Source organism: Haplochromis burtoni, unplaced genomic scaffold, assembly GCF_018398535.1.
Source record: "Haplochromis burtoni strain Fernald_Lab_line unplaced genomic scaffold, NCSU_Asbu1 Contig_108, whole genome shotgun sequence".
Lineage (NCBI taxonomy): Eukaryota > Metazoa > Chordata > Actinopteri > Cichliformes > Cichlidae > Haplochromis > Haplochromis burtoni.
The window spans coordinates 446,545-473,194 of NW_024582469.1; the positions used below are offsets into that span (position 1 = coordinate 446,545).

Sequence of the window (26,650 nt, forward strand, 5' to 3'; positions counted from 1 at the left end):
GCCAGCACAGAAAAAAGTCTTAATTTACGTTTGTGGATATAAATTTGATCAATATGCTACAGGTAAATGCTGTCACGAATATTTCTGCTCCAGAGCAACTAAAACCTTTCCCATTTGGAAGAGAAAAAAGATAAACCTTCATAAATCAATCTTGCTTTTACTGCATCCTTTATTGTTGTTGTTGTTATTATTATTATTTGCAAACAACTAGTCGTTTTTCTCCTTTCAGAAAACAAGTGTGCCAAGTGTGCAGGTAGGAGGGACGCAGTGCTGTGACGCAGTTACGCAGTCGCGAGAAGTCAAACCGTACTTTCTTTTTCTTTCACAAGGAAGACGGGACAGAAACTCAGAAGGAGACACTTTGGAGAACGAACATAAGTCGGGTAACTTTAGTGCTACAGCGAAGTTCGCGTAACACAGTACGATTCAGCTTAACTTCACTCCTGTGTATTAATCTCTTTAGGTATACTTAAAGAAAATGAAAAGTTTATTTATGTATTTTTAGCTAAGTCGCTTTTCTGCTACATGCTAACCAGACATGAAGCTAACAAGTCAAGTTGAATGCCTCAATGTGACAAAGTGTTAATAAAAGCAGTCTAAATTTTGCCAGCTGTCCGTTTTCAAACCGTTGAGGTGGGACTGAAGAAGATTAAGGAAGTGAGGCAAACTTGTCTCAAAATAACGCCAACGTGTGGTTAGTTTACACCTAATGTAAGGAAAGCAGTAGGTTAAGTAAACCATAACGTTATGTTCGATTTGTGTGCTAGGAGAAGATGGCTGGATACGCCGGTGAACCCTCTGAACTTGGAGAGGGTGGGGGAGATGGGCCGGTGACAGACGAAACAGACGCCAAGCCTGACCGCAAAGGGAGATTTCTGCTATTTGGGAGGTGACTTCCTTTTTATTGTTTCTAAACATGAAAACCAGTTAACCAAAAAAAAGTCATAAGTTTGGGCCCTAAAAATAAACTCAGTATAACTCAAATAATCTACGTACTGTAATAATATAGGTATTAAGCTGTGGGTTTTGCTTTCATTATTATTCCCTCACTCATTTACAAGGTGTGTGTTCATTTACTGTGGTTGTATCAAGATAAGGTACATGTACTGGACACTTTGTTAGGTACACCATACTAGTACTGGATTGGACCTTTTTTTCCCTTCAGAAGTGCTTTAATTATGGAAAGGTGCTTGAAACGTCCCTCAGAGATTTTGGTCCATATTGACATGACAGCATCACACAGCTGTGTAGGAGATTTGTTGGCTGCACATCCATAGTGGGACTCTCACTCTCTGCCGCATCCCAAAGGTGGACTGAGATCTTGGGGATCATCTCAAGTTCAAGAAACCAGTTTGAAATTATCTGGATTTGTGACACAGCACGTAATTGTGCTGCAAGAAGCCGTCAGGAGGTTATTATACTGCAAGCATAAAGGGATGGTTAACATCCCTCAGATAGGCTGTAGTGTTGAAGAAATGTTAAGCTGGTGAGCCAGTGTGAAGGTGAGAGATGCTCTTCTACCTAAATTGATTGTTACGAATGTTATCAGCTTGACGGAGTCTGGCTGACCTCATCTAACCTCGCTGGATAGTTTCTCTTTTTTGGACCTTCCTCTCTAAACCCCAGAGACTGTCGTGTGACAAGATCTCAGTAGATCAGTAGTTGAAATACTCGGACCGTCCCATCTGCTACCAGTAACCATGCCACATTTAGTCACTTAAGTCACCTTTCTTCCCCGTTCTGATGCTCAGTTTTGAACTTTAGCAGATCATCTTGACCATGTCTACATTCATAAATGCACTGAGTTCCTGCCATGTGATCGGTTTATTAGATGTTTGCAATAACAAGCAATTGAGCAGATGTACCTAATGAGGTGGCTGGTGAGTGTGTAGTTTTTAAACCATCCTATCATCTGTAGCATAATCTATGTCTGTTTTAATTTGCTTATATTTTTCTGGTGATATTGTCACCTGTTATGATTAATTTGTGTTGGATGTGCAAACTTTCTTTTCTTTTTTTTTCATGGTTCTTCCACATCTGTATATGCCCCACAGATCTTACAGTACACATGTCATAACACATAAACATAGCAAGCAAGCTCGCACTTTGCATAAAATTAAAAAGAAGGTTTTTACAGAATAGAATAACAAAAGTTATAACAAAACTCTGTTTCTGACTGCTTCAGTATTCCTGTAGATACTATTAGAATTGGTTTGCAAGTAAGTTGTGGCTCGTCTTTTTATTTCAATGGTAGTCTTCTGTTGAAATTTGCTTTATTATTCTCTAATTTAGAAAAGAAATAAAACCCAAAGTGTATTGATTTAAATTACTCAGACATGTATTTGCTCATTTTCTCAAGTAAAACTATTGTGGTGATAAACCACTTCCACATAGGATTTGTGTCCACAACCACACAGTTATTTTTGGACCACAGCACTCTCAGTAAGATCCTGGATTCAGTATCTGAAGGTGACTGTGGTTTCACAGCTAATCAAAACCTAAAAAAGTAGACTGTAAAAATACCCTTGATTTTACACAGCGACCTGGTTTTGAATAGCCCAATTAAGGCAATGGGTCACAGAACATGAAATCAATCTTAAGTCTAATTCAGGGACAGGGGTCAGTCCTCAAGTGGCTTCTCAAAATTAGACCATAGCTGAGGCCAAAATCATTCAAAATGTGCATTCATTATATTATGGAGCGTGGGCCTTTTAACAGTATGCAAATTAGTTTTGTAAACTGATCCCTGACACAAAGAGCTGTTTATTCCAGTCTTACTCACAAGGTGGCACTCTGGACCTTTTTAATGGAGAAGTATAAAGTACGGCAGCTGTGTTTTCCCTCAGACACTGGTAATCAAGCAAAAAGGCTCTGCGCTCCGTCTGGAATTTAGATTCTTACCCAAAAATATCAAGATAGCAAGCAATAGAAGATGTAAAAAATACTATATTAAGGAATTATTAATGAAATTCACATTCATTTATTAATCATTTGTGGTGTGCTTTGGTGTTCATCAAAGGAATATCTTCTTGGAAAGGAATATTTTCTTTATTTACTTATTTATTTAGTTGCCTTTTTGTCACAAGTGGAGATAACAAGTATGAAAATCCACACAGGTGGATTCTGTACCTGTCAGCAGAGGAGCTACTTGTTGCCCTGTCTGACCTCAGCAGGGAGAGCGAGGCACAGGGGCCATGTGTAAATAGGCCTTTAGAAAGCACTGGTGTGATGGTGAGGTTGCTGACTCAGGGGCCTCACAGTGCGCCGCCCCAGTCAGGTCTCCATCCAGAACAGAGAGCATGTCAGTATCCTAGCACACAACCAAAAATTACGCTTCCAGGTTTGGAGAAACTTGTTTTTTTGTGAGGGAACAAAAGACACAAGACGAAAGCAACGCATTTCAGATGCAGAGTGGCGTAGCGCTTAATGACGAACCCAGGTAAGACGGCCTCCTATTCCGCTCGACTGTCTTCCTGCTGTACCTGCAGTGCCCAGGGTCTCAGCTCTTTGCACAGCCTCGTGCAGTTGTTTGGTACAGTTGGCACAATTTGGAAGTGGGAGGGGGCTAGAAAAAGTTCTGGATCACATGTTTTTTTTGTTTGTTTTTTTTCTAATATGGCTGGGCAGCCTGTGAGTGAGCATGCAAGACTGTTGGTACACATTGCTGTGCATTGTTCCCATGCTTGAGTAAGCTGTTGACTAGGCTCTTCTGGAAAAAGCCTTGATTTTGTGAGTCCCTAATGGGTCACTGTTGGCTAAGCTATCTGGATGGATATTGTAAAGAATGGAAATATGACAGGTGTGTGAGAATTACCACTCGTGGAGGATTTCTTCTTGCTCAGTATAGATTGCTGTTTTTATGATTTTTTTTTCCAATTATCCGCGCTAAGCAAAAATGTTCTAGTTTCTCCTTAAATCTTCCTTTGGATTTCTGCAACCAACTTTGGCCGTGACTTTAATGCCTTATTTGGAAATGTATGTACCCTTTGTAAGTGGTTCGTGTTGTTTTCAGTTTAATGTGTGTTACTTGTTTTGAAAATTTTACTTAAGGATCATTCAGTTGTAGTATTTTTTTGTATTTAAATAGACATCTCAGCTGCAGGAAATTTTAACTGAGAGAAATTTGACAAACTGTTTTAGCCGTGCAATATAATATAACTGTTTTTTTATTGTCATTGTATAAAAGCAGGAAGAATAAGGATGGCCAGACGCGGGAGCAGGACTACTCTTCTGAAAGCCATTACAGAATTGTTTCACCAACATTCCAGTATAAGATGAGCCACCGGCGAGTGGGAAAGTGCATCATCATCAATAACAAAAACTTTGATGAAAAGACGGGTATAGCAAACCTTACTCAAACATATAAATTCAGTTTGGCTCAGTGTTATTGCATATTGAGTTTGTAATGTAAGCGTTCTTTTTTTGACAGGGATGAATGTACGCAACGGCACAGATCGAGACGCAGGCGAGCTTTACAAGTGCTTCAAGAACCTGGGCTTTGATGTCATTCTTTACAACGATCAGACATGTGAGAAGATGGAGCGTCTTCTCCGAGAGGGTAAGTCATGTCATATAGATAACGAGACTTTTTTTTTTTTTACATTTTTCTTTTTGTTGTGATGGTGTTTCATATTTAATATTTAGATCCAAATGTAGGCACATATTTTCTTTTGTAAGCCACTGTAGTTGACGGAAGGGTTAGCAGCACAAAGGGTATTATTTCTGATATGCATATAGTTACATACTAGTAATCTGGTGCCTTCTAATGTGTAAAACAGGGAGGCCTTTGGTCATATACACCCTCTTTGATCTTTTGTGGGCCCGCGAAATGAAACTTCCTTCTCTGTCATTGTACAGATATTTAACTACACATTTAGTCGCTTAGATATTTTTATATTAGAAAAATGAGCACAAGTTCAACATTGCGTGTATGTTTTTCAACATGACAAAGAAATGCTGCTTTAGTAGATGAAAGAAATGTGTCAGTATGAGTCTTAAATTGTAAGAAGCAAATGTGTAAAATTACAGAAATCTATTATTTACTTACTTAAGTGAAATATGAATGGTGATAGGGAGATCTCTATCAGTAGGAAAACCTGTAAAAAGTACAAAACTTGTGCTCTCCTTCACATTTTTCAAAGCCATCCAGTAGAGCTGTTCAATATAATGATATCGGATGATGATATGAAAACGTCTATCGTTTCATTTTACGCTATCGTTTGTTTTGTGGTGTCGCAAAATAAACCGTTTACGGCAATATTTTTTCATCGTTTTGATGGTCACTGTAGTGGTTTTATTAATTTCTTAAAGTTCTCACTTTCTCTTATATTTAAAATAACCACACTACGGACAGACAAGCCACTATTTTTACGCGTTGTCATTAGCAACGTGTGGCGCCACCATCCTTTGTTTATTTTCCACATAAACCTTTCGCAATAAAGCTGAAGATCCTGTTGAGATTTTTTAAAATAAACTGAAATGATGACAAACTAAAGGACCTGTCAAAACAAAGTGAGGAACTTATTTTTAAACGAGGGGCCACCTCTGTTGCATGGACATGGTTTGGTTATGAAAAGTCTGACACGGACCAGAAAACTGTACTATGAAAATTATACAGGAAACCAGTCCCCACCTCACACTCAAACAAGGCTCTTCTACCTCCTATGCTAGAATCATGTGAAAGAGTACGGAGAACGTTTATGTCAGGTGCTCAAAATAAACCTTGGACTTAAACGTTAAAACAGGCTTTTCTCAGCAGCACGCCGTGTAATAAATACTCATAAAGAAAATGCCTAAAAATGTATAGTTTCATGCATTGGTCAAAACACTCGACTCCAGTTACACGACACCCAGCTGAAAACACTTCACGTAAGCTGAGTTGCCTGAGATTCACATAATTTACAGAAAATGTAACATTTTTCTGATATATATCGTTGTCAGGACGATAAATGTCTTATATTGGGAAATGAGATTTTTGGTCATATCGCACAGTCCTACCACCCAGTGGCCTGGATTAAAGTCTTCCTTGGCCTGATTCTGCCTTATGTTAGACATCCCTTTTGTAAAATGACCAAGATGTGCAAGTTTAAATTAATAATTCTTGTTTCTTAACAACCACCACTGGTATAAAAGTAACACATCCTACTACTAAATTTAGCCAGATGTGTCTCTAATCAAAGTAACTGGAAGTCCAATAACCAGGTTTTATGATCATAAGACTATATGAACCTGTCATGTCAGTGATGCTGATAAATTTCTTCTTATAACAAAGGGCTCACTGGCATATTAAATATTTTGATGGGCTGCATTATAAATCATTCTTTATCAGTTAAATATATAACTTAGCTGAAATCTCAAATTCACGCTAAATAAACTTCAGACGTAACTATTAGGGACTGACTTTATTCATTGATCTAGACAGGTTTAACAAGGCCTGAGTCGAGCTAGGAGTTCAGTGTTTGTTTGTTTGTGTGTGTGGTTCAGCCTCGGAAGAAGACCACAGTGACAGCTCGTGTTTCGCCTGCATCCTGCTGAGCCACGGCGAGGAAGGCATGATCTACGGCACAGACGGAGCCATGCCCATCAAAACGATGACCTCGCTGTTCAGGGGGGACAAGTGCAAAAGCTTAGTGGGAAAGCCAAAACTCTTCTTCATCCAGGTGTGCATGGTTCATACTTGATTGTGTGACTAAAGTCTTTTATTGTAACATTAGCAGTGTTAAGTTACAGATTTGTGTGAACTTCTATTTGCTACTTTTCACCCAAATGGGCAGTTTGAACAGTTCTTTGCTGTGGAAATAGGTGAATTTGGCTTATCTCAGCTTTTAAAAACAGTTAATTTTGAATTGCTTCACCAGGTCATCGATGAGAAAGCTACTCAGGATCACAATGAAATGTCATTTCATTTACTTCACCAGGCTTGTAGGGGTTCAGAATTTGATGATGGTATACAGACAGATTCAGGTCCACCAAATGATGCCCTGGAGACAGATGCAAATCCAAGACATAAGATCCCCGTAGAGGCTGATTTCCTCTTTGCCTACTCCACTGTACCAGGTAAACCTGAAATCCCAGTTTAAACAACATATTTTTCCTTACAGTAAAATACCATTGGTATATATATAAGTGGAGAAGCATTTCCTGAAGAGTTTAGTTTGACTGATTTCTAGTTTCATTGCTCACTAATGATGCTTATTTTCCAGGATATTACTCATGGAGGAATCCTGGGCGTGGCTCCTGGTTTGTACAGGCGCTCTGCAACGTCCTGAACGAGTTTGGAAAACAGCTGGAGATAATGCAGATCCTGACACGGGTCAATTACATGGTGGCCACCAGCTTTGAGTCCTGGTCTGAAGACCCCCGCTTCAGTGAGAAGAAGCAGATTCCCTGTGTGGTCTCTATGCTGACAAAAGAACTGTATTTCAACTGACTGCCGATCCACCTGACTGTACTGTAATGGTGCCACAGACTGACCGGCTGACTAACTAGACTGACTAGACTAGACTGTTTCAGGTACTGATTAAGCAGTCAAAGCATTCAGGGATGATTCAGGCCTGGCAGGACGCTTCATATTTCATGCACATATGACATTTTGCATGTGGACTTGGGGCCGAAAAGCACTACATGAGAAACAAAAACATTACAGTGGCACACGGCGTTCATGTGTTGATAGTGAAACTTCTTCCTCTTCTTCACATTCTTCCACTTCTTCAGAATAATGGTGTCACATTTGATCTGATCTTCGTTGACAGGCGTTGTGAAATATCCATGTTATTCTACCAGCCCAGAAAATTTGCTGCCAGGTTTTGTGGGTTTATAGAATCGTCTATACGTCACACCATTTCCAGCATTTGCAGTAGATGTTTGAAGGGACTGAACCCTATGAACATGGGCAAGCAAGGATGGGCAAAAGTTGGCTTTTGGTATTATACGACTCCCAGTGGAAAGACATCTTGTCATTTTGACTGATCTAATATGATTTGAAAAACTAAATTAAGCCCCTTTTAAGATTCATTAGGCAGTTTATAGAAATCTTCAGTAGGAAACTGAAATGAGTGATTACTAGAACTTTGATTGCTGTAGGAGTGTTGAGGGACCTGCCTTCATTACAGACCCTGTGCAATGAATTGTTAAAGAGAAAAATGCCTTTTAAAATGACTTAGATCATTTTCAGCTACCTGTATTTTAAAGTTTCTACTGTCAATTGTCAGAAAAAGAGACAAAAGAAAAGACAAACAGATCAGAAACATGTCAACCCTCTTGCCAAAGGCTTCTTGTCTCAGCCTTCCTAGCAAGTTTTAGTTTGTAGCAGAAAGCTGGTATCCTCAGGTTCTTTAATGTCCACGAAGTGGGTAAATGTCATGTTAATTTCATATCCATAGTGGTTAGGAAGATGTGATTGTTTGCTGTGTAATGATTAGTTCAGTGAGGTTTTGGGTCAAGTGCATAGCATAGAGTCCGCCCTATTAAAAACAAGGACCATTTTACCACTGTTCTCAATGTAATGTTGAAGGCTTCACTTCTTTAAACTCAAATAAGTTAATCTATGCACCATTATGCAGTCAAAAAACTGTAATGGATTCTGCTTGTTATCTTTAGAGTTCTTCTTCAATATTTTTACTAAAGAATGAAATAAATGCTGTATGATTATAACACTAGATAGACAAAAGAATGTCCAAAGCTGTGTTGTAAATTTGTAAATATCATAGTCTTAACTTGAACTCAGGTTAAGACTATGTGCCTTAAGCACAAATGCCAAATCATTTTACTGAATACATTTATGTTCTCTGCTTATACACTACACAGTAGTAAACTATCAGTCTCATACCAAATCTCTTTTATTCATTTTTTTAAACTGTTGCTATGCTTTCCTTATGCAATTAGGACATATAACCACCACAAGAGCTCATGACCAAGACACCAAAGACCCTAAACTCCCCCAGTTAGGGTATTAACTTGTCCCAGACCTGAAGTGGGCTCTGTACCATTTAAAAGCATGGCCTCTGACTTAGAGGGGCTGATTCTCATTCCCATCACTTCACACTTGAGGGGTCGAGTGTGAAGTGATAGGTCGCTCTACAGGTCGCTCTGCATTCCTGCCCTTAAAGATAGGTGGAGTAGAGCCACCACCTCTTCATATAGCAAGGAACCAGTTGCCCGGGGCAAATCTCTGGGGAGATTACATCTCTTGGCTGGTTTGGGAACAACTTCGTGTCTCCCAGATGAGCTGGAAGAGGTGGTGGGATGAGGGAAGCCTGGGTTTTCTGCTTAGAATGCTACCCCTGCAATCTGAACTCTGATAGGCGGCAGAGAATGGATGGATGGTACAGACAAATTTCTAAACAATTTAATGAATTAATTAATTTGTTTCAACTTAAACAAAGTTTGTTTCTGCAGATAATGTGTTATTGAGTGTTTTTAATTACAAAGGCAGCTATTACTGACATTCTGAACATACACACTCCACATGTCCACAATCTCGCTTTTTCTAAAAGGTTTTTACCATAATTCATATAACTGCATGTCTCAGTACCTTAGAGGGGGAAGTTCAGCAGTTGGTTTCTTTTTTTTTTTTTTTTTTAGCTTTTTTAATTAAATAAATATATTTTATTATTATTATTTTTTTAATCAGGATGGTATTCCCCATCCGTGTCCATTGTACCCACAAGTGTTAAATCTTCTCAACACATGGATCTGTGATGAGCGATGTAGTGCCTAACCTGTGCCAAAAGGAGTTTTTGCTCCACTTATTGTGGAATGGAGTTGAAAAAGGGGGAAAATGTGTTTAGGGGTAAAATTTTAAATGCTTTCAGGTTTTAAATGCTGTTGTCCTCAGGAATATATTTGAAAAGATTTGGGAAAATGAATGACTGAATTCGTGATTTATTTCTTTTTTATTTGGGGCAATACATTATTTAAACAACTTCAAAATAAAGAAATGCTCATGTAAACAGTTCATTGTATTAAACTTACACACTTTATAATGTAGTGAAGTCTGTATCATTTGTCTTGCACATTTGTAAACAGACCCCATTGAAAACATTGTTTTTTGGTAGGATGGTGCTTACATACATACAAACACATCATGAAGTCACTGGGTATTTTTAAATGTTTCCATGTGTTTCACTCAGTGCTCACTTAAAATTTGTACTTGTATTGGTAAAAACATTCCAGGATCAGAATGGATATTAAAGCTTTTAAAAACATTTCTCTCATTGTCATCTTAAAAACATTAATTTATTTTTTTAGATCGTGAATGTCAAACCATAAGACCTGCAGACCAGCAGTGCCCTAGCAAAGTCTAATCTGGCTCACTGAATGGGTTTATAAGCTGTGAAAAGCACAGAGAAGGAGGGGCTCATTTTTGGAGCTTTTGTATTTCCCGCTAGGAAGCATGACTTATGTTGTGATAATAGTTGTTCACTTTGCTCATTTCAACCAAGCCAAAGATCTGAATCACCTTACTGATAGCATCATGCCTGTGGCATCCTATAATGAGATTTTTACCGTAAGTCAATCTATGCTGGCACATCTCTTTGAATTATGAAAACAGTTGGTTAAAAAGCGGATGAACTACTAATATCATATTTTCTGTAAGACAACTCGGGTGATTTTTTTTCTACTATTTTCAGGTTTGCATGTGTGTGTTTAGTCCATGAACTAAAATCTGCAATAAAAATGAAAATAAACTCTTAACACTGATGTATTAATCATTCAAACCTAAAAATAAAATAAAAATCATTTAAACTTTAAATGCAGTAAAACCATACCTGGATAGAAAAACACACAATGGAACACTATCAGTCATGGATTGGCCTCCCCAGAGCCTGGATGTGAAAGTTATTGAACCAATGTGGGATCATCTTGATAGAGAACGGGGAAAAAGACAGCTAAGACCCTAAGAAGACCTCTGAACGTCCTTCAGGAAACCTGGATAATGATTCCTTAAGAGCAGCAGAAGAAATAATGAGAGCATAAGAAAGCTTGCTTAAGAAAGTTGAGGCTTTATTGAAAAATCAAGGTGTTTCAAATATTGACTTTCAAGCTTATTAGAGTTGAACAAACTTCCACTTTTCTTTTGCCTACTTAATTTTACCATGTATGTTTGCATGTTTCGATAAATTGTTGCACTAATTGTTTAATTGTTGTTTCAATAATCCTATTACATCACATACTGGATATACATACCAAAGCTTATTTAACTCTAAAGATATGTAAGCTCTGGTATGCATACACGTGAATGATGGTAAACAACATGTGCAGTAAATCTAAAACAGAAATGCTTTAAAAATTACTTCATACTAACATAGACTTGCTTGTAATCAGGGCTGCGGTGCTGTGTCAACAAAGTAAACAAAGCAAACGACTCACGGTCCGGTACTAGTCCATAGCCCGGGGGTTGGGGACAGGAAAGGACAGAGCAGGCTATACCTGCTGCGGAGGCTCAGGTCGTTTGGAGTGAACGGCCCACTCCTAAAGACCTTCTATGACTCTGTGGTGGCCTCTGACATTTTTTACAGTGTGGTCTGCTGGGGTGGCAGCATCTCTGCAGGGGACAGAAAGAGATTGAACAGGCTGATCTGATGGGCCAGCTCTGTTCTAGGATGCCCTCTGGACCCAGTGGAGGTGGGGAGTGACAGGAGAATGGTGACTAAGCTGTCATCCCTGCTGGAGAACATCTCCCACCCCGTCCAGGAGACTGTGACAGCACTGAGCAGCTCTTTCAGTGGCAGGCTGCAGCACCCACGATGTGGGACGGAGAGATTTCGCAGGCCTTTCCTCCCCACTGCTGTCAGACTCTACAACATGGTCTCTGCAGAGGCCCACAGATGTGCAGACAGACACACACACACACACATCCCATACACATTTGTAACTGCCTCCCTTTCTCCTTGATGTGCAATGGCACATGTTTATCTCATTCTATTCTATTGTTTTTCTCTTCTTTCTCTTAATTTTTCACTGTTCGTGTACTTTCTGCCGTGACCAAAAATTTCCCACGTGTGGGACTAATAAAGGTTTATCTTATCTTTTCTTATTTCTGGGTAAACTCATAGCTTGCAACATCTTTTCAGTGACAGGATCGTAAGATCTGATGAACAACAATAGACTGATGTAAGACTTAGAAGCAGTTTAATCTTGAAGTCATCCATTTCAGTCAGGTCTGGATCAGCCAGTTTCAGTGTCTTAGAAATTCCAATTTCACACAAAAGAAAGAGATTAAAGAAGTAATGAAAAGCTAAAGAGGTGTTTTTAATATCTGTCAATCAAAGTTCTAACCAGAGGTTTCTGCTTTGAGGTTTAATCTAAACACTGGATCTTGTTAGTCAACTAAGAATCGATTTGTCATTCCACTGCACCAGGAAATGCTCCCTTTGTTTTCAGTAAGGAAAAACAGGCTGTGCAGTAAATAAAGTGGCTCAAGGTAAACGCCACAACTTGATTTTCAGGGTATTCTCCCCTTTCGGCATTTCCCCCAAATTATGTTTGGTATGTCTGGGCACTCTGCTCTGTTAAAATATTGTACTGTAGGTACCTATTGTGTCACATGTGAGTAATATATACCTCACACAAAGAGGTTTTGAAGCAAGCTGTTACCTCAGAAAACGTGACTGTTTCTAGATCCTGTTAAAGATATATCAAAGAACATATGATAATGCTATTTAATGCCAGTGAGAGAGCTATGCTTTGAAATTCAATGGCACAAGCTGGGCTCATTACTTTATGTCTACTTGAATATTACTTTCCTCAGCAGTGATGTTGACCAGTTTCTAGCTCCTCTGTGGCCTCGGGCCATCTACAATTCACTTTGCATCATCCTGTCTCTTGTTTATTTGATCCTTTCCTGTTCTAGTCTTTATCTGAAGTTAAAGTGGCCAAGGATTTAACACCTGAGCAGATTACAATTTCAAGAACAAGTGTAGTGAAATGTCTTGGATAGAAATCAAACTGTAGGCAGAGCTTTGTTTTCAGGCATGCCAGGCACCAAATCGGTCACAGTGATAAATGTTTGTGCAAGAAAAGGAGGCCAGTTCAAAAGTTCATAACATAGTGTAACAGCAAAGAAAAGACACTAGAATGAGGATTTATTTAGTTGTTTATTTATTTTTGGTGTGAAGAAGAAAAACATTATTAAACAAAACATTGTTAAAATGTTTCACTTGCAAATATCTTTGTGCTGAAAACTAAACTGTCAATGTATTAATCAAATACCTAATCTAATATTTTTAAAATGATTTTTAATTCTAAATTTCTAATCTAAGTGCACCTCTCCATGAATTGCACCATTTGCTTCCCCAGTTGACAGCAGGAGGTTAGCTAGCAGGGGCACCTCGCCTCGGGAAGGGTCTCCCAAGGCAATCTTGTCCTGTGTGAGGAGCCAAAAGCAAGAATGATTCATAACAGCTCTATAAACAACCCAGAAACCTTGCCATTAATAGGGACACCAGGTCCCTGCCCTGGAACAATACCTGGAAGAAGTGGCCTTTGGTGAGTCTCTGGTGCCTGCCTGGGCTGACTCTCTTGTAAGCCCATTACTTGCAGAGGGAGCTGCTGAGTCGTTGAGTGCTTTTAGATGAGATGACACTCAAAGTCAGAGGCCTTGGTAGGCTGATTCCTAACTATTAAAATTAGCTTTAAGGATATTGTGTATAGTTTGAGAAATTAATATAGATTGGTCCATCAAACTTTACAGCGCAGCTTCTTGGATCAGTTTCCTGTTTTGGCTGAGAGGGGTGGTTGGGGGTCTGACTGTTGCGTATGTATTCTTTGTTTATTTTTCCTAAAGAAGGGAGATTTGATAATGCTTTCCAACTTCGAGTAGATGAACTTTCCGAGCCTCTGTGGAAAGGTCTCTGGGAGGGAACTTGGAAGTTTGCCCGGCCAGTCTGTATGTGGGTTATGAGTATTAGAGGTGATCACTGTACAGCCTTTGTGAAAGCATGAAATGATCCATGGTGGCTGTTAATCTCCTCCAGAGTTGTCCTTTGTCAAGACTTCTGTTCAGAAGTTGTTAGGTTGTTGTTTGGTATTTAGCATGATGATACAAATGGTTTGGATGAAAATTGCTGTTTTTCCGATTATATATACAAAATCAAATTCTTCCTATTTTAATTTTTTTAAACTACACTACTGACCAAGTTCAGGTGGGTTCAGCATATGAAAGCAGTCCACTAGTGCAGATAAATAGCAACAAATGCAAACAAAATTATAAACTAATCCCAGATGTCAATCAGTATTTGTATTGTATTCTTTTTACTGAGACCCAAACACTTAAAAGTTAAAGAGAACAATAGACATACTGTTATTTCCACCTGTATGGCTGCCAGTTACTGGCCGCTATGCCTCTCTTTGCCACTGCAGGTGCTGCTGATGTTTCAAAAGCATTTTCTGAAATACATACAGGCAGAAAATATGAAGAAAATTAAAAGAAAGAGTTCAAGAACTCCAGGTAAAAGAAGTCCAAACACCATGAAATGAATCAAAGTCATTGAAAAGTCTTCTTGAAAAGTGGACGCGCCCTACGTCAGCTGTGCCCTTCCCACCAACTTTGCTAATACAGAAGTACAGTACTTACAGAAGTGCTACTAAAACCTCACTAACCAGAGGCAGCACAACCACAAGGGCTCTTATTGCCCCCCCCAACTGATGTAAATGCTTTCTTGTCAAAGAAGGGGAGGCTTGGGTTAATATATGTCACCTACTGCCTCTACTGTACTAGTGCCTTAAAAACTTTGAACACATGAAGTTTTCTGGCAAAGATGGTCAAAAAGACAGCTAAACTGTCAGATTTTCTGAAGAGCTATTCCATGTCCTACTAAACATGAAGCCCCTAGGAGCTCTATTAATACCAGCCTGACACTGGCCTTGATGCATGTGTGAGAGTACTTGTGACCCACATGCACATTTGAAGTAGTTTGTGAAGTTTGTGAAACATGGACAGTGCCTAATTATTTATATATCAAGTGCACACATGAGTGCCTGCTGCCAGAAAAAATTCAATTCATCCTGTTAATACCTGTTTAAAAAATTCTTGCCATGACCCAGGACCTTCATGCCAGGTACAAATAGCTCGTGTCCTATGGCAGCTGGGATTGGCTCCAGCCCATCCATTCATCCACCAACTCAAACTCTTATAGTTTAATCATAGCAACAAATTTTCATAAAAACTACATTTATTTGAGCTTTCTGTAAACAAAACAAACTGATGATGGCTCTGTATATTAAGTGTACATGTGGTTCCCTGGACTGCAGCAGAGTAAAACTTCTATTTCGTTAACTAGTCCAATAAATCATACTGGGTGTTAGGATGATAATCTGAGTCACATAAGCATTACGTTATTTATTTACGTCAGTGACAGCTGCTTTGTGCACATTTCATCCAGTCAGCAAACAAGTTATTATGAAGATTATATGTTGACATAAGTCCCATTAAGTTTTTATTTTTTGATTACATAGATAAATTGTTTATCATGTTGTTGATGGGGTAATTATCAGGAAATCCAATAATCCCAATAATCAATTTTTTATTCAATGACAGAGCTAGATGGACAGATTGTGGGGGATTCCTTATGTTTTGCATTAATGCATTAAAATGTCTCCCTATGACAGCTGGGATAGGCTCCAGCGCTCCCCCGCGACCCTGAAAAGGACAAGCGGGAGCAGATGGATGGATGGATGGATGCATTAAAATGTTTCCAAGACTGTCACTGCAACAATCACAGGCCATAATTTATTTTTTTCTGCTGCTTTCTATTTAAAAAGTGTCAGGCTTTTCTCAAAACGGGTCAGGGCGCTGCTTCTCTTAGCTGTCTGTATGTGTTCGTATGTGTCTGTGATTCCTCCTGGAGGAGAAACACCTTCATTCCCATCCAGACCATTGCCCTTGCAGGCATCGGTCTCAAGGGATTGAGGGATAAGGGTCTGATTCGGTCTTATAATGCTGGGAAATGTTGATTTGCTATTTAACAGATTTTTATGCATTTTGCATCATGTTTAAGATAACTGGATTCACTAGGAAAAAAAGATTTGTGGGTATTGGCAAAATAGAAAAAAAAGCAACCTCAGCTGGCTCCTTTCGATGTGGAGCATCAGCCACATAGCAGGGCTACTCTGAGCCCCTCCCGGATGGCCGAACTTCTCACCCTATCTCCAAGGGAGAAGCCAGCCACCCTTCGGAGGAAGCTCATTTCTGCCGCTTGCCACTGCCAAGACTGGCAATAGCTGTAATGCTTTGAGCATATCTTCTTGGAATCGCCTCTTCCGAGAAGGTGCACTTGAAGTTGTCACTCCAGTAACCAGAAATTCCAGTTCATATTAGATTTTTCCGGTCACTGTAAGAGATTAAAAAAAAACAACCTGGCTTCTTAAGCAGTTGCGCAGCTTGCCAGAGAGAGTGTGAGGTGAACAGCTGTTCCACAGGTAAGAATACTTATGCTGTACTTGTGTTGCAATTAGTAGTTTTTCTGTCTTTGTATAGTTTAAAGTCCATTCAACAGCAAGTTAGTGAGATGGGTTAATGCTCTTTATGAGTTCATACTTTGAATTCGCTGATTGTAAACGACTCACTTTCCTCCCTCTTGTGCTTGCACATGGGCATTTTTTCTCAGTGTTTAAATTCAACGACGTTTTTCTTGACATAAGCTTTGTGTTTGAATAGATTTTGCCTTTATGTAGTGCATTTATAGAGGAATGGGCATAATAAGGATAGTTTTTAAATTTTTTTTGAAAGGTTGAGTTTCAGAGAGTGATACATTCTCATGTTATCATCTTCATCTTTTCAAAGGTTTGGTGTAAAAATGAAGCCAGGTATTGTATGAGATCTGGGAAACTTGATGGGTGTTTTTTGTTTTTGGTGCTGGTATTTCCTGGTGTTTTGTCAGCGCTTACGGTGTATTAGAAAACCTGCTTTTGCAGATGAGCACAGAAGGATAATCTGACAAAGACAGAATCTAATGTACAAATCTGACACGTTTATTAACAGCTCATTTCGTCAACTTGCAGGAATTAAAACTTTTCAGTTCTTACATATTTTGCTGGTATTCAGCAAAATATGTAAGAACATACAAACATAGAACTGGAAATACAGATTTTGTTATTTTGTTAATAAGGCGAATCTTTAAGGTCACCTTTAAGCAAAAAACTACTAAACAGCCTTTTTGTTGCCCTCAGTTAGAGGCAGTTTGTTCTATGGACCTCCCAAAGCAGTGACAGAAGTAAGAGCTGGATACCTGCATAAGTCTCCTCCTCCAAAACTGATGACAACAGAGGTAATATAACCCACTCAGTGATCCAGTAATTGTACTTATATTTGCAGTTCTTTGTGAAAAGTACAAAACATTGTTTAACCTTTTTTTTTTTGCAGAAAGCATGGAAGAAACGTTTCTTTATCCTGTTCAAGCTCAGTGACACAGAATATCAGCTCAAGTACTTCAGAAGAGAGGAAAAGGACAAGGCAGCTGGAGAAATAGACTTGTCACAGTAAGTTCTTGCATAACACTTTAAAAGCTCACCTTAAGCCATTAAGGTCTTTGAGAATGTAAACCAGCATACTTTTCTCTCCTTTGTTTTCCAGCATATTCTTTCACCAACACAAATTTGTGTTGAACTTTTATAACTTTTTTAAATACCAAATCTAAAAATACAATTTCATGTACATACATGTTAGAATTTGAAGTGGCACGATGCAAATAGGGCAGCTCTGCTTTTGAGGGTTTAACTTTTTTCAATCCCCCATCAGGGTCTCAGTGTTGCATGTGAGTCCGCAGCATCATCCAAAATGGAACTGGATCCAGAAAAGCTTTAAATGCTCCCCTTCCTGTGTGCTCTTCATCAGGACTACGGAACGGGAGTACTTCCTTGTCGGGGAGAACAGGTCAGCCAGCAGGGCTTTATAGGCTACATAAAGCTGGCATGCATTTTATTACACTGTCCTGTAAAAGTTCTAGGCAAACCGCAGTGCAGATTGTCATGTGGCGTTTTTCTGTTTCTTTTGTCTGTTGTGCCCAAGTACTGACTGCTGTTGTGTGTATGGACCCCTAGAATACAGAATTAAAAACAAAAAAAAAAGGAATCATAAATGCTTTTCAAAATAAACTACAGTCATTTTGTTATGACAATGTCTGACTCATCTGAAGTGTGGATAAAAGCAGCCAACTTTAATGGGTGTAATTTTTTCAAAAGAGATTGGTTTATATTGTTTTCTTTGAGGGGGGGTTCCTGCAACTTTCATAATATGTTCCTGTAAGAGTAAACTGCATTAATTTGAAAGTCAGCAATGGCAAAACCAAGACAACAGGCTGTTCTCACCCCCCCCCCCCCCCCCCCCCCCTCCTTCACACCCTATTACTATTTTAGGAGGTTTGAACAATCAAAAAGACACCATAGTGCTGCTTTCTGGTTTAGTAACATTTATCATCTGGTGACGGCTTTGCTCAAACTAAATTGCCCCTTTTTACTAAATTGTTATTATTTCCACTCTGCGTTTAGTTTTGGTATTGAATTTTAAATTAAACCCAGTAGTTGTCATTTGTGGAGCCTAAAAAGACCTTCATTGGTATCCTTTATTCTTCCAGCGACGATGTGGATGGCTGGTTCTCTGACCTGTTTGATGCAATGAAAAGCCGACCTCATCAACTCTCCTCTTCAGGGGTACATTTAACCTTTTTTTTTCCATAAAAATAATAAATACAATTTAATTATATGCAGTGTTTGCTTCTTTTGTCACTGACTTGGACCATCCTGCTCCTACAGGAGTTCCCTTATAAGCAGGCAACGATTGAGGTAAATACTCAAAATCTACTTGGCGATATCTACTCAACACATGCACAGCATCTGAGGAAAGCTTTGACATTTAAAAAAAATACATTCACTTCACATGGAGTCAGTAGCTGGTTACCTCAGCTTAGTTAAGACTGTAAACAGCTTGCCAGTTAACAAAATCCACCTACCAGCAGCTATCCGACGTATATCTTATTCGAAATCTGTATAAAAAATAAAAAGTCACGTTATTATTATCTGTCAGAGTATTTCGGGTTTACAGAAAGATAATAAACTGTACGTTCAACAAGTTAATCCCCTGCAAACTCCTTTGTTTCCAGTCTTTGTGTTGAGATAAACAAGCTATACTACTTCTATGTTTGATCTCTAGAAAAGGAAGCAGATAACCTTGATATAAATATACAGTGCCTCCTTCTATGACAAAAATAACAACAAAAAAATCTCTTTTTTACAGGTAATTTCAAAACCACTCATCAGAAAGACGAATTCTTTCGCAGAGGCTGAAAAGGTTAGTCACCAAAAGCTCTGTGTTAATTTGGCTCATGCGTTCTAAACCAGAAAGCATCCAAACGCTAAATTATATCCTAATTTTATTTTTCTTTCTGCAATTATCTTTGTTCTTCCAATCCACGCTTCTCAATTGCATAAAATATTTTTTATGGGGTTTGTCTTATCAGGACAATGCAAATGTTTGAATGTGTGCGTGTGTGATTTTACTTGTCAGGGATTCCTAAAATTCCGGTCAATGTCCGATCCGTCCTCAAACACTTTGGAGAATGTCACTGAAAAACCCGAGGTGCAACATCTTCACTTGACTTTTCGTAGATAGTAAACAAAATTACCTCTCTCCATTTGAGAATTAGACTTGACTGTATGCATTATTGCTTTGCATCTTACTCAACAGGAGCAAGCGGATCCTAAAAGACGCGCATCTGAGCCTGAGGAACCAATCTATGTAGTTCCAAGACCACAAAAAGTACAACTGGGATTAAAAATTATTTTCATTGCTAATTCTTTGACCTGATCAATCATGTGTTTTCTCTATAAAATGACAAATAGAATATGTTCATGTTAGAGTTTTCCAAAGTCCAGGTTTGAAAAAAAAAAAGCAGCACAAAAACTAAAGATAAACAGTTTCGTAGCATATGTGACAAATGATGAATCAAATCTTTGATCAAAAGTACAGTGACTAAGACTTTTAGTAAAACCAATTTCTTTTTTCTAATTATGCACAGAATGTGAATAAAGATGGACCACCAAGTGGGGAACAACGCAACAGTGTGGAAGCATTGTAAGTATTAATTAATGTTTCCATTGTCATACAGACTTCTTTAAAACATGTCATAATGTTTGTTCTCATTTAGATATGAAACAATGAGTGGCTTCAAATATATTGAAGAATCAGCTCAGCCAGAGTAAGCATACAGAATTTTTTAAGATAATGACAATAATAATGATAGCTAACTGCTTATGGTTGCTGAAAAGGTAACCGTACCAAATGCCTCTAGGGACCATGAAGTTGAGGACACTAACAAAAGCACGCTGATGAGGACCGTCATTCAGACCTTTGACAAAATGAAGACACAGGTGTCCCCGCTGCCACCGTTTGCTGAGGAGCCAGATGATGACAACAACAGGTAGCTCTCACGCAGTTAGTGGTCCTATCTCTGTTTGGCTTGTTTACTTCAGTCTTCTATATCAGTGCCCTGGAGCCCTTCGTGACATGTGTTGTGAGCACCCTACAAAAATAATAATCACAGGTAACTGTGGTGCCACGGGCACAAACACCTTGACATCAACCAGACTTCTTTTTAGCGCACGGAACTGTTTACACTCCAGGAAGAGGCAAGAATTTATAAAAGGCAGCGTTTCAGAGCCAGTTTAGCAACAAATGTGCTTGACAACATGAAACATATCTTCTTATCTTGGGAAAGAAGTTGTGTCTCAACTCGCACTCTGCCTCTACACTTGGACTGAACATCTTTACTGATTCATTTACAGTTAGGCTGTGAATGTGTGTTATGGCACAACTGAAAAAGGCCGATATATAAGCTAAACATATCAATTATATATCTCTCAGATTGGGTGAAACCGTTTAACATAATCTGTGTTATCTGTACGTGAATCTAAAGGCGCTTTTAAACTACACTTACTTGTGTGCATTATCTACTGTTGATGTCTGTTACAGATTATTTACACAAATTAATTTTTTTTAAGTCCTTTTGTTTCTTATGTAAAAGCCTCTTGGCTTGCGTACAATAAAAACATTGTGAAAAGGTCAACTCGGGTAGCTTGCCTGGTAAACTGTCTCTTTTGTTCTGTCTTCCTGCCCTCACCCACAGCCGATCGCAACAGATTTTTTCTGTTAAAAAGGAGTTTTTTCTTCCCACTGTCGCCCAGTGCTTCCTTATAGGCGAGTCTTTGTATTATTTTACAGTCTTTACCTTACAGTATAAAGCGCCTTGAGGTGACTCTTATTATTATTTTGCACTCTACAGACAGAATTCAATTAAACTGAATTTTGTCCTGTAAAAATATTTTATGCTTTTTGCAGAGGATTGGGTTCCTATACTGCAAATCACTCACTCGTCATGATGTCTTTCTTAATAAATAAAAAGGAATCCCATCAAACAATACAAGGTTTCATCATCATCCTATATTTAAAGCACTGACGACAAACTGTTTCTTTCTTGCATTCATGCCTTTCTGTTTAACAATGATGTTCTTTGTGCAGCGAGGCTAGAAGGAACTAAAAATTTTAAGTGCGTCAGTCTGAGGTGGAGTCTTAGATTTTGTTTTTCCTCTGCAGAGCAAGTTTAAACCAGTCAGTTTGATCTCCCCACGCTGATCACCAGCGCAACAGACCGGTGTTTCTTGCCTATTCCAGTTTTTAGCCATTATCTCCTGCTGCTGTTTGCCTTACTAAAATGTCTGTGATACTGACCTGTGTAGTAATTATTCCATTTCACACCAATGTGGCTAACTGGTGTGCTGCAACACTGAAAGATTGCTTCTGTACTCCCTGTCTCTACAGTGTGGTATAAAAACTCCACTCCTCCACTGCTTCTACATTTCGCCTTTTTGAATGTTTTGCCTCGTCCATGTTGCATTTATGACACATTTGGTCCTCTTTTTTGAGTAACTGCAAAAGACACTATCGTGGGGGTAAATGTGGATGTCTGTCCATTCCAGACTTGCAATACAGTGCCAATGACTGTTGTTGTATGCATGCAAAGTGTATGCAGCCAGACTACACATTTACTAATATCTGGTGTTTTATTTCCTTATGCTATACAGTAAACGCTGGTCTACAGATTTAAGCAGCAGCTCTAGCGACCGTGGTGCCATGTCCCCTGTTGAACTATTGGATGCATCTGAAAAAAATGACTCCAATGAGAGGTGAGATTAGACAGGAAGTTGTTTTTTTTTTTTAAATTCAGTTTCATAATAAGCAAACACAATGTGCCAGTAGGTGTTAACCTGTATTAGGGATAAGTTGCTTTACTTGACACATGGACATGGTAGCGTTTTAAAACCCAACTATAGCAATGTCTGTCATATAAAAATAAAAAAGCTGTCACCGCAGTCTGACTTAACCAGAATTGAATGCTGACATGTTAGACTGGTTGGCGTGGTTTCTGGAGATTTCTACAAGAAGGCGATGACAGCTGGTGATAAGCAGCCTTTCAAAACAAAACAACAACAAGTTTTAGCCAAGAATTTAAACAGGTTATGTGTAAGAGTCCTGCCTGTTATCATTTTCTTTTGTGTCTTCATGTCTATGCATGTCCCATGTCGCCATTTCAGTGACATCATGGTCTATGCTGAATGCTTTTTTTCTAATATGGGACCTTTTAATGCCTTTGTCTTATTTATTACCCTTCTCTTCCTGGCTTCCTGCTTTTGTTGTTCACAGGTTGCGATCTTCACCCCATTTCACTTATTGTTAACTAATTTAATTAAAACTGTGTATTTTTCATAATGTTTTTTGGGGGAAAATTAGTACAATTAATGAGTACAATAATATAAATACGATTCAAGTTGTGAGGAAAGGTAGCTGGATGGTTAGATTTAGCTTTAGATGTACTTCTCTTACGGATACAAGATATAACACTCCCTAATAAAGCTTTTGTTGTCTTTTAATTTTCTTTCAAGTATTGACAGAGAGATTGATGTGAAAGACATGTATTTCAGAAGGCAGTGCACACTAACTGAAGTAAATGGACAATCAAGTTATAAACGTGATATTAAAGCATGAAAGATCACCCAGTTTGAACTGATTTGAGTCATACCTTTAAAGATTTGATAGAACAATGGATGTTGTTGTCTTTTGTCTTTCTTTCAAGCTCTGACCACAGAACAGAAGAGCGGGATATTATGGTGAAACAGGCAGACCTTAAAAACTACCTGACCCTAACAGAGGTGGATAGGAAGCCCAGGTGGGTTTATCGAAAATCAGGATGAAATCCAACAATCCTCAAACTGAAAATGTATTCACATAGGACTGCTTTGAGTCAGATAACTGAGAAGCCTGGTCTAATTGGACGATGTAGTGTCAAATGTTTGACTAAATGCTTTCCAACTTGTTAATATTTATGGAAACACAAAAATCTCAGACATTTGTGTCATATTTACTCAGGTCTGTTGATCAGGATTCATTTAATCCTGTGTATCACTGGCAAAGCTGGCCACAGTTGGACTGTTTGTCCTTACTTGCGCTTTTACAGCTGACGAGGTTTAATATTGTTTATTCGTGGCATGTTTGATTTTATTAGGCTATTTCTTGTGTCAGTTTAATTGCTTTTCTCTGATATGTTTGTGCTGATATTTTGCATGCCACTGAATAGCGGTCTCATCTGTTCATCCAACATCTAACATGCTAACTGAGACCTGTAGAATCTCAGATGTAGATCTTGTGTTTTTTGTCATTTCTTGGAGAGAATTTGCTTGGACCTCCACTCCTTAGAAGACTGAGGCATTGTGTTAACACACAAATGCTCATGAAAACTGCCAAAGCTGCTTTCATAACATGCTCAGACTTGCTGATGATCAAGTGCATACGATTATAGGCACCTGGCCTCTAATGAAATGAAATGAAATGCCCATGGAAGCAGTAAGCATGCACTTAAATTTTTAAAGGACTGTATACAGTCCTGTGAAAACCTTTTTCTTCGGTATGCTAAATAGAAGAGCCAGAAGCTACAGAGTGCTTGGAAAACTCAAACCTCTCTTTGTGTATGTGTGTCAGTGTGTCTGGGTGGACGGGACAGCCACAGACCGTGTGTCTGTTCCACAAAGGCGACCAGATTCTGGCAGTTAATGACCTGCAGGTCAGCACTGTGGAGGAGTTCACCACGTTTATCAGCAAGTCACTCAAGAATGAGGTATGCTCATAACTTGCAATCAACCAAATGACAACGCACTAACAGATTATAAGAGTCCATGATATAGATGTGTTAATTCATGCATGCATTCAGTCTATCTGAAAAGCAAATCTGCTTTCAGGTGAAAGTGACCCTCCTGCGTCAACCTAGAAACCAGCAGCTGCACCTGCCAAACTTCACCTGCACTGATTGGCAAAATGCTAATTAGAAATGAGAAATTTCATTCTTCTACAAGCCAGCATGTGTTTATATGACCTGTGCTGACCACTTTTGATAGCTGACAGTATTTTCCCTTCCCTTGCTTTTTTTGTTTTTTGTTTTGTTTTTAAATCTGTCACCAGTTTACTCAACAAATGAAGGATGAAAATCATTTTGCACATTGCATAAACCATATTTGTGACCAGATAGATGTGATCTTCTTTTGGACAAGTACTCAGTGTATGTTTCAGTGCTTGTTTAATTAACTGCAGATAAGAGGAAACTGTCAAAAGTTACCAAAGAAGGAAACAAAAGGCAGACATTAGGCAGAAAAATAGTTCCTTGTGCTGCATTAACGGTGCCTTTTCCCAGGCTGATGTCAGTGTCTGCAAGATATTAAATTGTACATGACATGTTGTGAAGAAATGGTGTAAATATGTCGATGAAAGTAAATATTGAGCCTATTCGAATGTCTTCAAGTACGATGTCAAGTACTTTTTCCTAACATCACCTACCCAATTGTGTGTTTTCAATTGTAAGATCACCAGAAGCACCAGCTAACAGATTTAACCTAAAAAGTTACGGCTGAATTCTTTTTGACAAAGTTATATATTTTGAAAATATACACGTGTGCATTTAAAGTATTAAAATCCCATTTTATTATATTCCTGTGGCTTAGGAAAGCCAGATATCTAATGTGAATGCTATCACCATGCTGATAAATCTCTGGTTTACCTTGTAACCACTGAAGTCTGGTGATTGAGAGCCGAGTACCAAAAATCAAACCCACGTGCAGAGAACCCAAAGTGGAGGCGGAGGAAAGGGTTTAACAAAGGTTTATTAGTTAGCACAAGGATGATGTTTACAATGGCCCTTGACTTAAGGCTTGACACATGGGGCGTGGGGGTCTTGGCTAGGAGAGAGGGATAAAGTAAGGGGACAGGTCCAAGAAAGCAACAGCAGCTGGCTGGTGATTAGGTACGCACTGGAAGAGAGGAGAGCAGTGTTAAAGCAGTAGCCAATGAGGAGTTCTGGAGAGGGTGGAAGCTATGGAAACTGTGCAGGTGGGAGATGGAAACATTGAAGGAGAGGTGGTGTAGTCCAGGTGGGTTTGGTGGTGTGTGTCAGCTGTCCTGGGCGGTGAAGGTCCCGTGGTAGTGTAAGGGCAGGAGGGCAGGCAGGAGAGGCAAGGAGATGATTCTGAAAGCAGGCGGGTTAACCAGATTTCCAGGATAAGTTATTCAGTGTGATGTAATTCCCAGGAGCAACTAGAACACAAGATTGCAAGGTTAGTAAAGCACTTGAGAATCATAGACATGAAGCATGAGGCCTGGTTACCAACATAGGGTTGTTGAGGAACTGGCAAGGAAGCAGTGTCAGCAAGCAGCTTAAATCTCCAACCTAATTGCCTCAATCAGCTCCAGGTGAGGGAAGCTGTAGGCCCTGCCCATGGGTGGATACCAGGGAGGTCCAGACCTTCAGCAGAACTTTACAGCCACACACCCGGACCATGACACAGAGATTCTTTGTATGTATGCGGTGATTACATGAGTGCACTAATAAAATGCTGGCATACATTAATTTTTTCTGTTTGGCTTTTTTATTTTTATTTTATTTTTTTACGCAAGGATTCCTTGATAGTAAGTCAAAGCAAGTAGGAGATGAACAATGAAGAGACCATTAGCTGATGTCCTCAGCACCTCGGGGAACATTAATATGTAGACAGAATCGTGTTGCTTCACCTATTTGTGCTGTTTTGAGACATGTAGTAGTGACTCAAATAACTGAGGACACTTGCACACTTTACTTTGTACTTGGTTGTAATCTTTTTTGTATTGTGCCAAATAACCAGCGCCGTTCCAGGCGAAGGTCCAGCATTAAATGGACTTTATCTGCAAGGCCTGTTCCCTTGAACTGCTGCAAACCAGTTTGTTCAGAATCGATTCATTCTTTCATTTTTTTACGCAAAATACTGTTTGAATGTGGCAGCAGAAATTGAGACTCATCAGACCAGGTAATATTTTTCTAATGTCTGGTTGTCCAGTTTTGGTGAGCATGGTTAAACTGTTTCTTTAGTTTCCTGTTAACTAACAGGAGACGTCGGTGGTGAGGTCTTCTGCTGCTGTAGCCCATCTGCCTCGAGGTTTGAATGTTACTTAAATCACCTTTCTTCTCAGTTTGAACTTCAACAGGTCATCTCCACCATGTCTACACGGTCTAAATGAATGGTGTTACTGCCATGTAACTGTATGATTTGATATTTCCACAGCATAACACATAAAATAAAATGA

At 39.0% G+C, this 26,650-nt stretch overlaps 2 protein-coding genes across 12 annotated transcripts; both read left to right on the forward strand.

Annotated features, from left to right (window-relative positions):
• Positions 1-269: 269 nt before the first annotated feature.
• casp7 (caspase 7, apoptosis-related cysteine peptidase) lies at positions 270-10,641 on the forward strand. 10 transcript variants are annotated; one of them, XM_042223291.1, is made up of 7 exons: positions 270-419; positions 768-889; positions 4,187-4,338; positions 4,430-4,558; positions 6,484-6,659; positions 6,858-7,056; positions 7,203-10,641. In XM_042223291.1, exons 2-7 carry the CDS (start codon positions 774-776, stop codon positions 7,427-7,429), a joined length of 999 nt encoding a protein of 332 aa, XP_042079225.1. In that variant the 5' UTR covers positions 270-419; positions 768-773; the 3' UTR covers positions 7,430-10,641. The 10 variants fall into 10 exon arrangements, with proteins under 10 accessions (XP_042079225.1, XP_042079228.1, XP_042079226.1 ...); XM_042223294.1 differs by having other exon boundaries at positions 270-383; positions 4,190-4,338; XM_042223292.1 differs by having other exon boundaries at positions 270-383; positions 771-889.
• Positions 10,642-16,314: 5,673 nt separating this feature from the next.
• Positions 16,315-26,301, forward strand: LOC102311891 (pleckstrin homology domain-containing family S member 1). Of its 2 annotated transcripts, XM_005928170.3 has the most exons (17): positions 16,315-16,419; positions 16,784-16,806; positions 17,170-17,267; positions 17,363-17,478; positions 17,738-17,872; positions 18,573-18,648; positions 18,751-18,780; positions 19,232-19,285; positions 19,502-19,573; positions 19,682-19,753; positions 20,013-20,068; positions 20,142-20,192; positions 20,286-20,414; positions 22,075-22,176; positions 23,124-23,216; positions 24,026-24,161; positions 24,283-26,301. In XM_005928170.3, the coding sequence occupies exons 2-17, from the start codon at positions 16,797-16,799 to the stop codon at positions 24,367-24,369; spliced, it is 1,317 nt and encodes a 438-aa protein (XP_005928232.1). In that variant the 5' UTR covers positions 16,315-16,419; positions 16,784-16,796; the 3' UTR covers positions 24,370-26,301. The 2 variants fall into 2 exon arrangements, with proteins under 2 accessions (XP_005928232.1, XP_042079233.1); XM_042223299.1 differs by lacking the exon at positions 16,315-16,419 and having other exon boundaries at positions 16,430-16,806.
• Positions 26,302-26,650: the final 349 nt, after the last annotated feature.

What these genes read in the sequence shown, in the direction of transcription:
- casp7 (XM_042223291.1), top strand. Translation starts at nt 774, where the DNA reads ATGGCTGGATACGCCGGTGAACCCTCTGAACTTGGAGAGGGTGGGGGA. An exon ending in GGAGCGTCTTCTCCGAGAGG is followed by an intron (nt 4,559 to 6,483) that starts GTAAGTCATGTC and finishes TGTGTGGTTCAG; the next exon opens with CCTCGGAAGAAGACCACAGT. An exon ending in CAAAACTCTTCTTCATCCAG is followed by an intron (nt 6,660 to 6,857) that starts GTGTGCATGGTT and finishes TTGCTTCACCAG; the next exon opens with GTCATCGATGAGAAAGCTAC.
- LOC102311891 (XM_042223299.1), top strand. Translation starts at nt 16,758, where the DNA reads ATGTTATCATCTTCATCTTTTCAAAGGTTTGGTGTAAAAATGAAGCCA. An exon ending in ATAAGCAGGCAACGATTGAG is followed by an intron (nt 18,781 to 19,231) that starts GTAAATACTCAA and finishes TCTTTTTTACAG; the next exon opens with GTAATTTCAAAACCACTCAT. An exon ending in GAGGTGGATAGGAAGCCCAG is followed by an intron (nt 23,217 to 24,025) that starts GTGGGTTTATCG and finishes TATGTGTGTCAG; the next exon opens with TGTGTCTGGGTGGACGGGAC.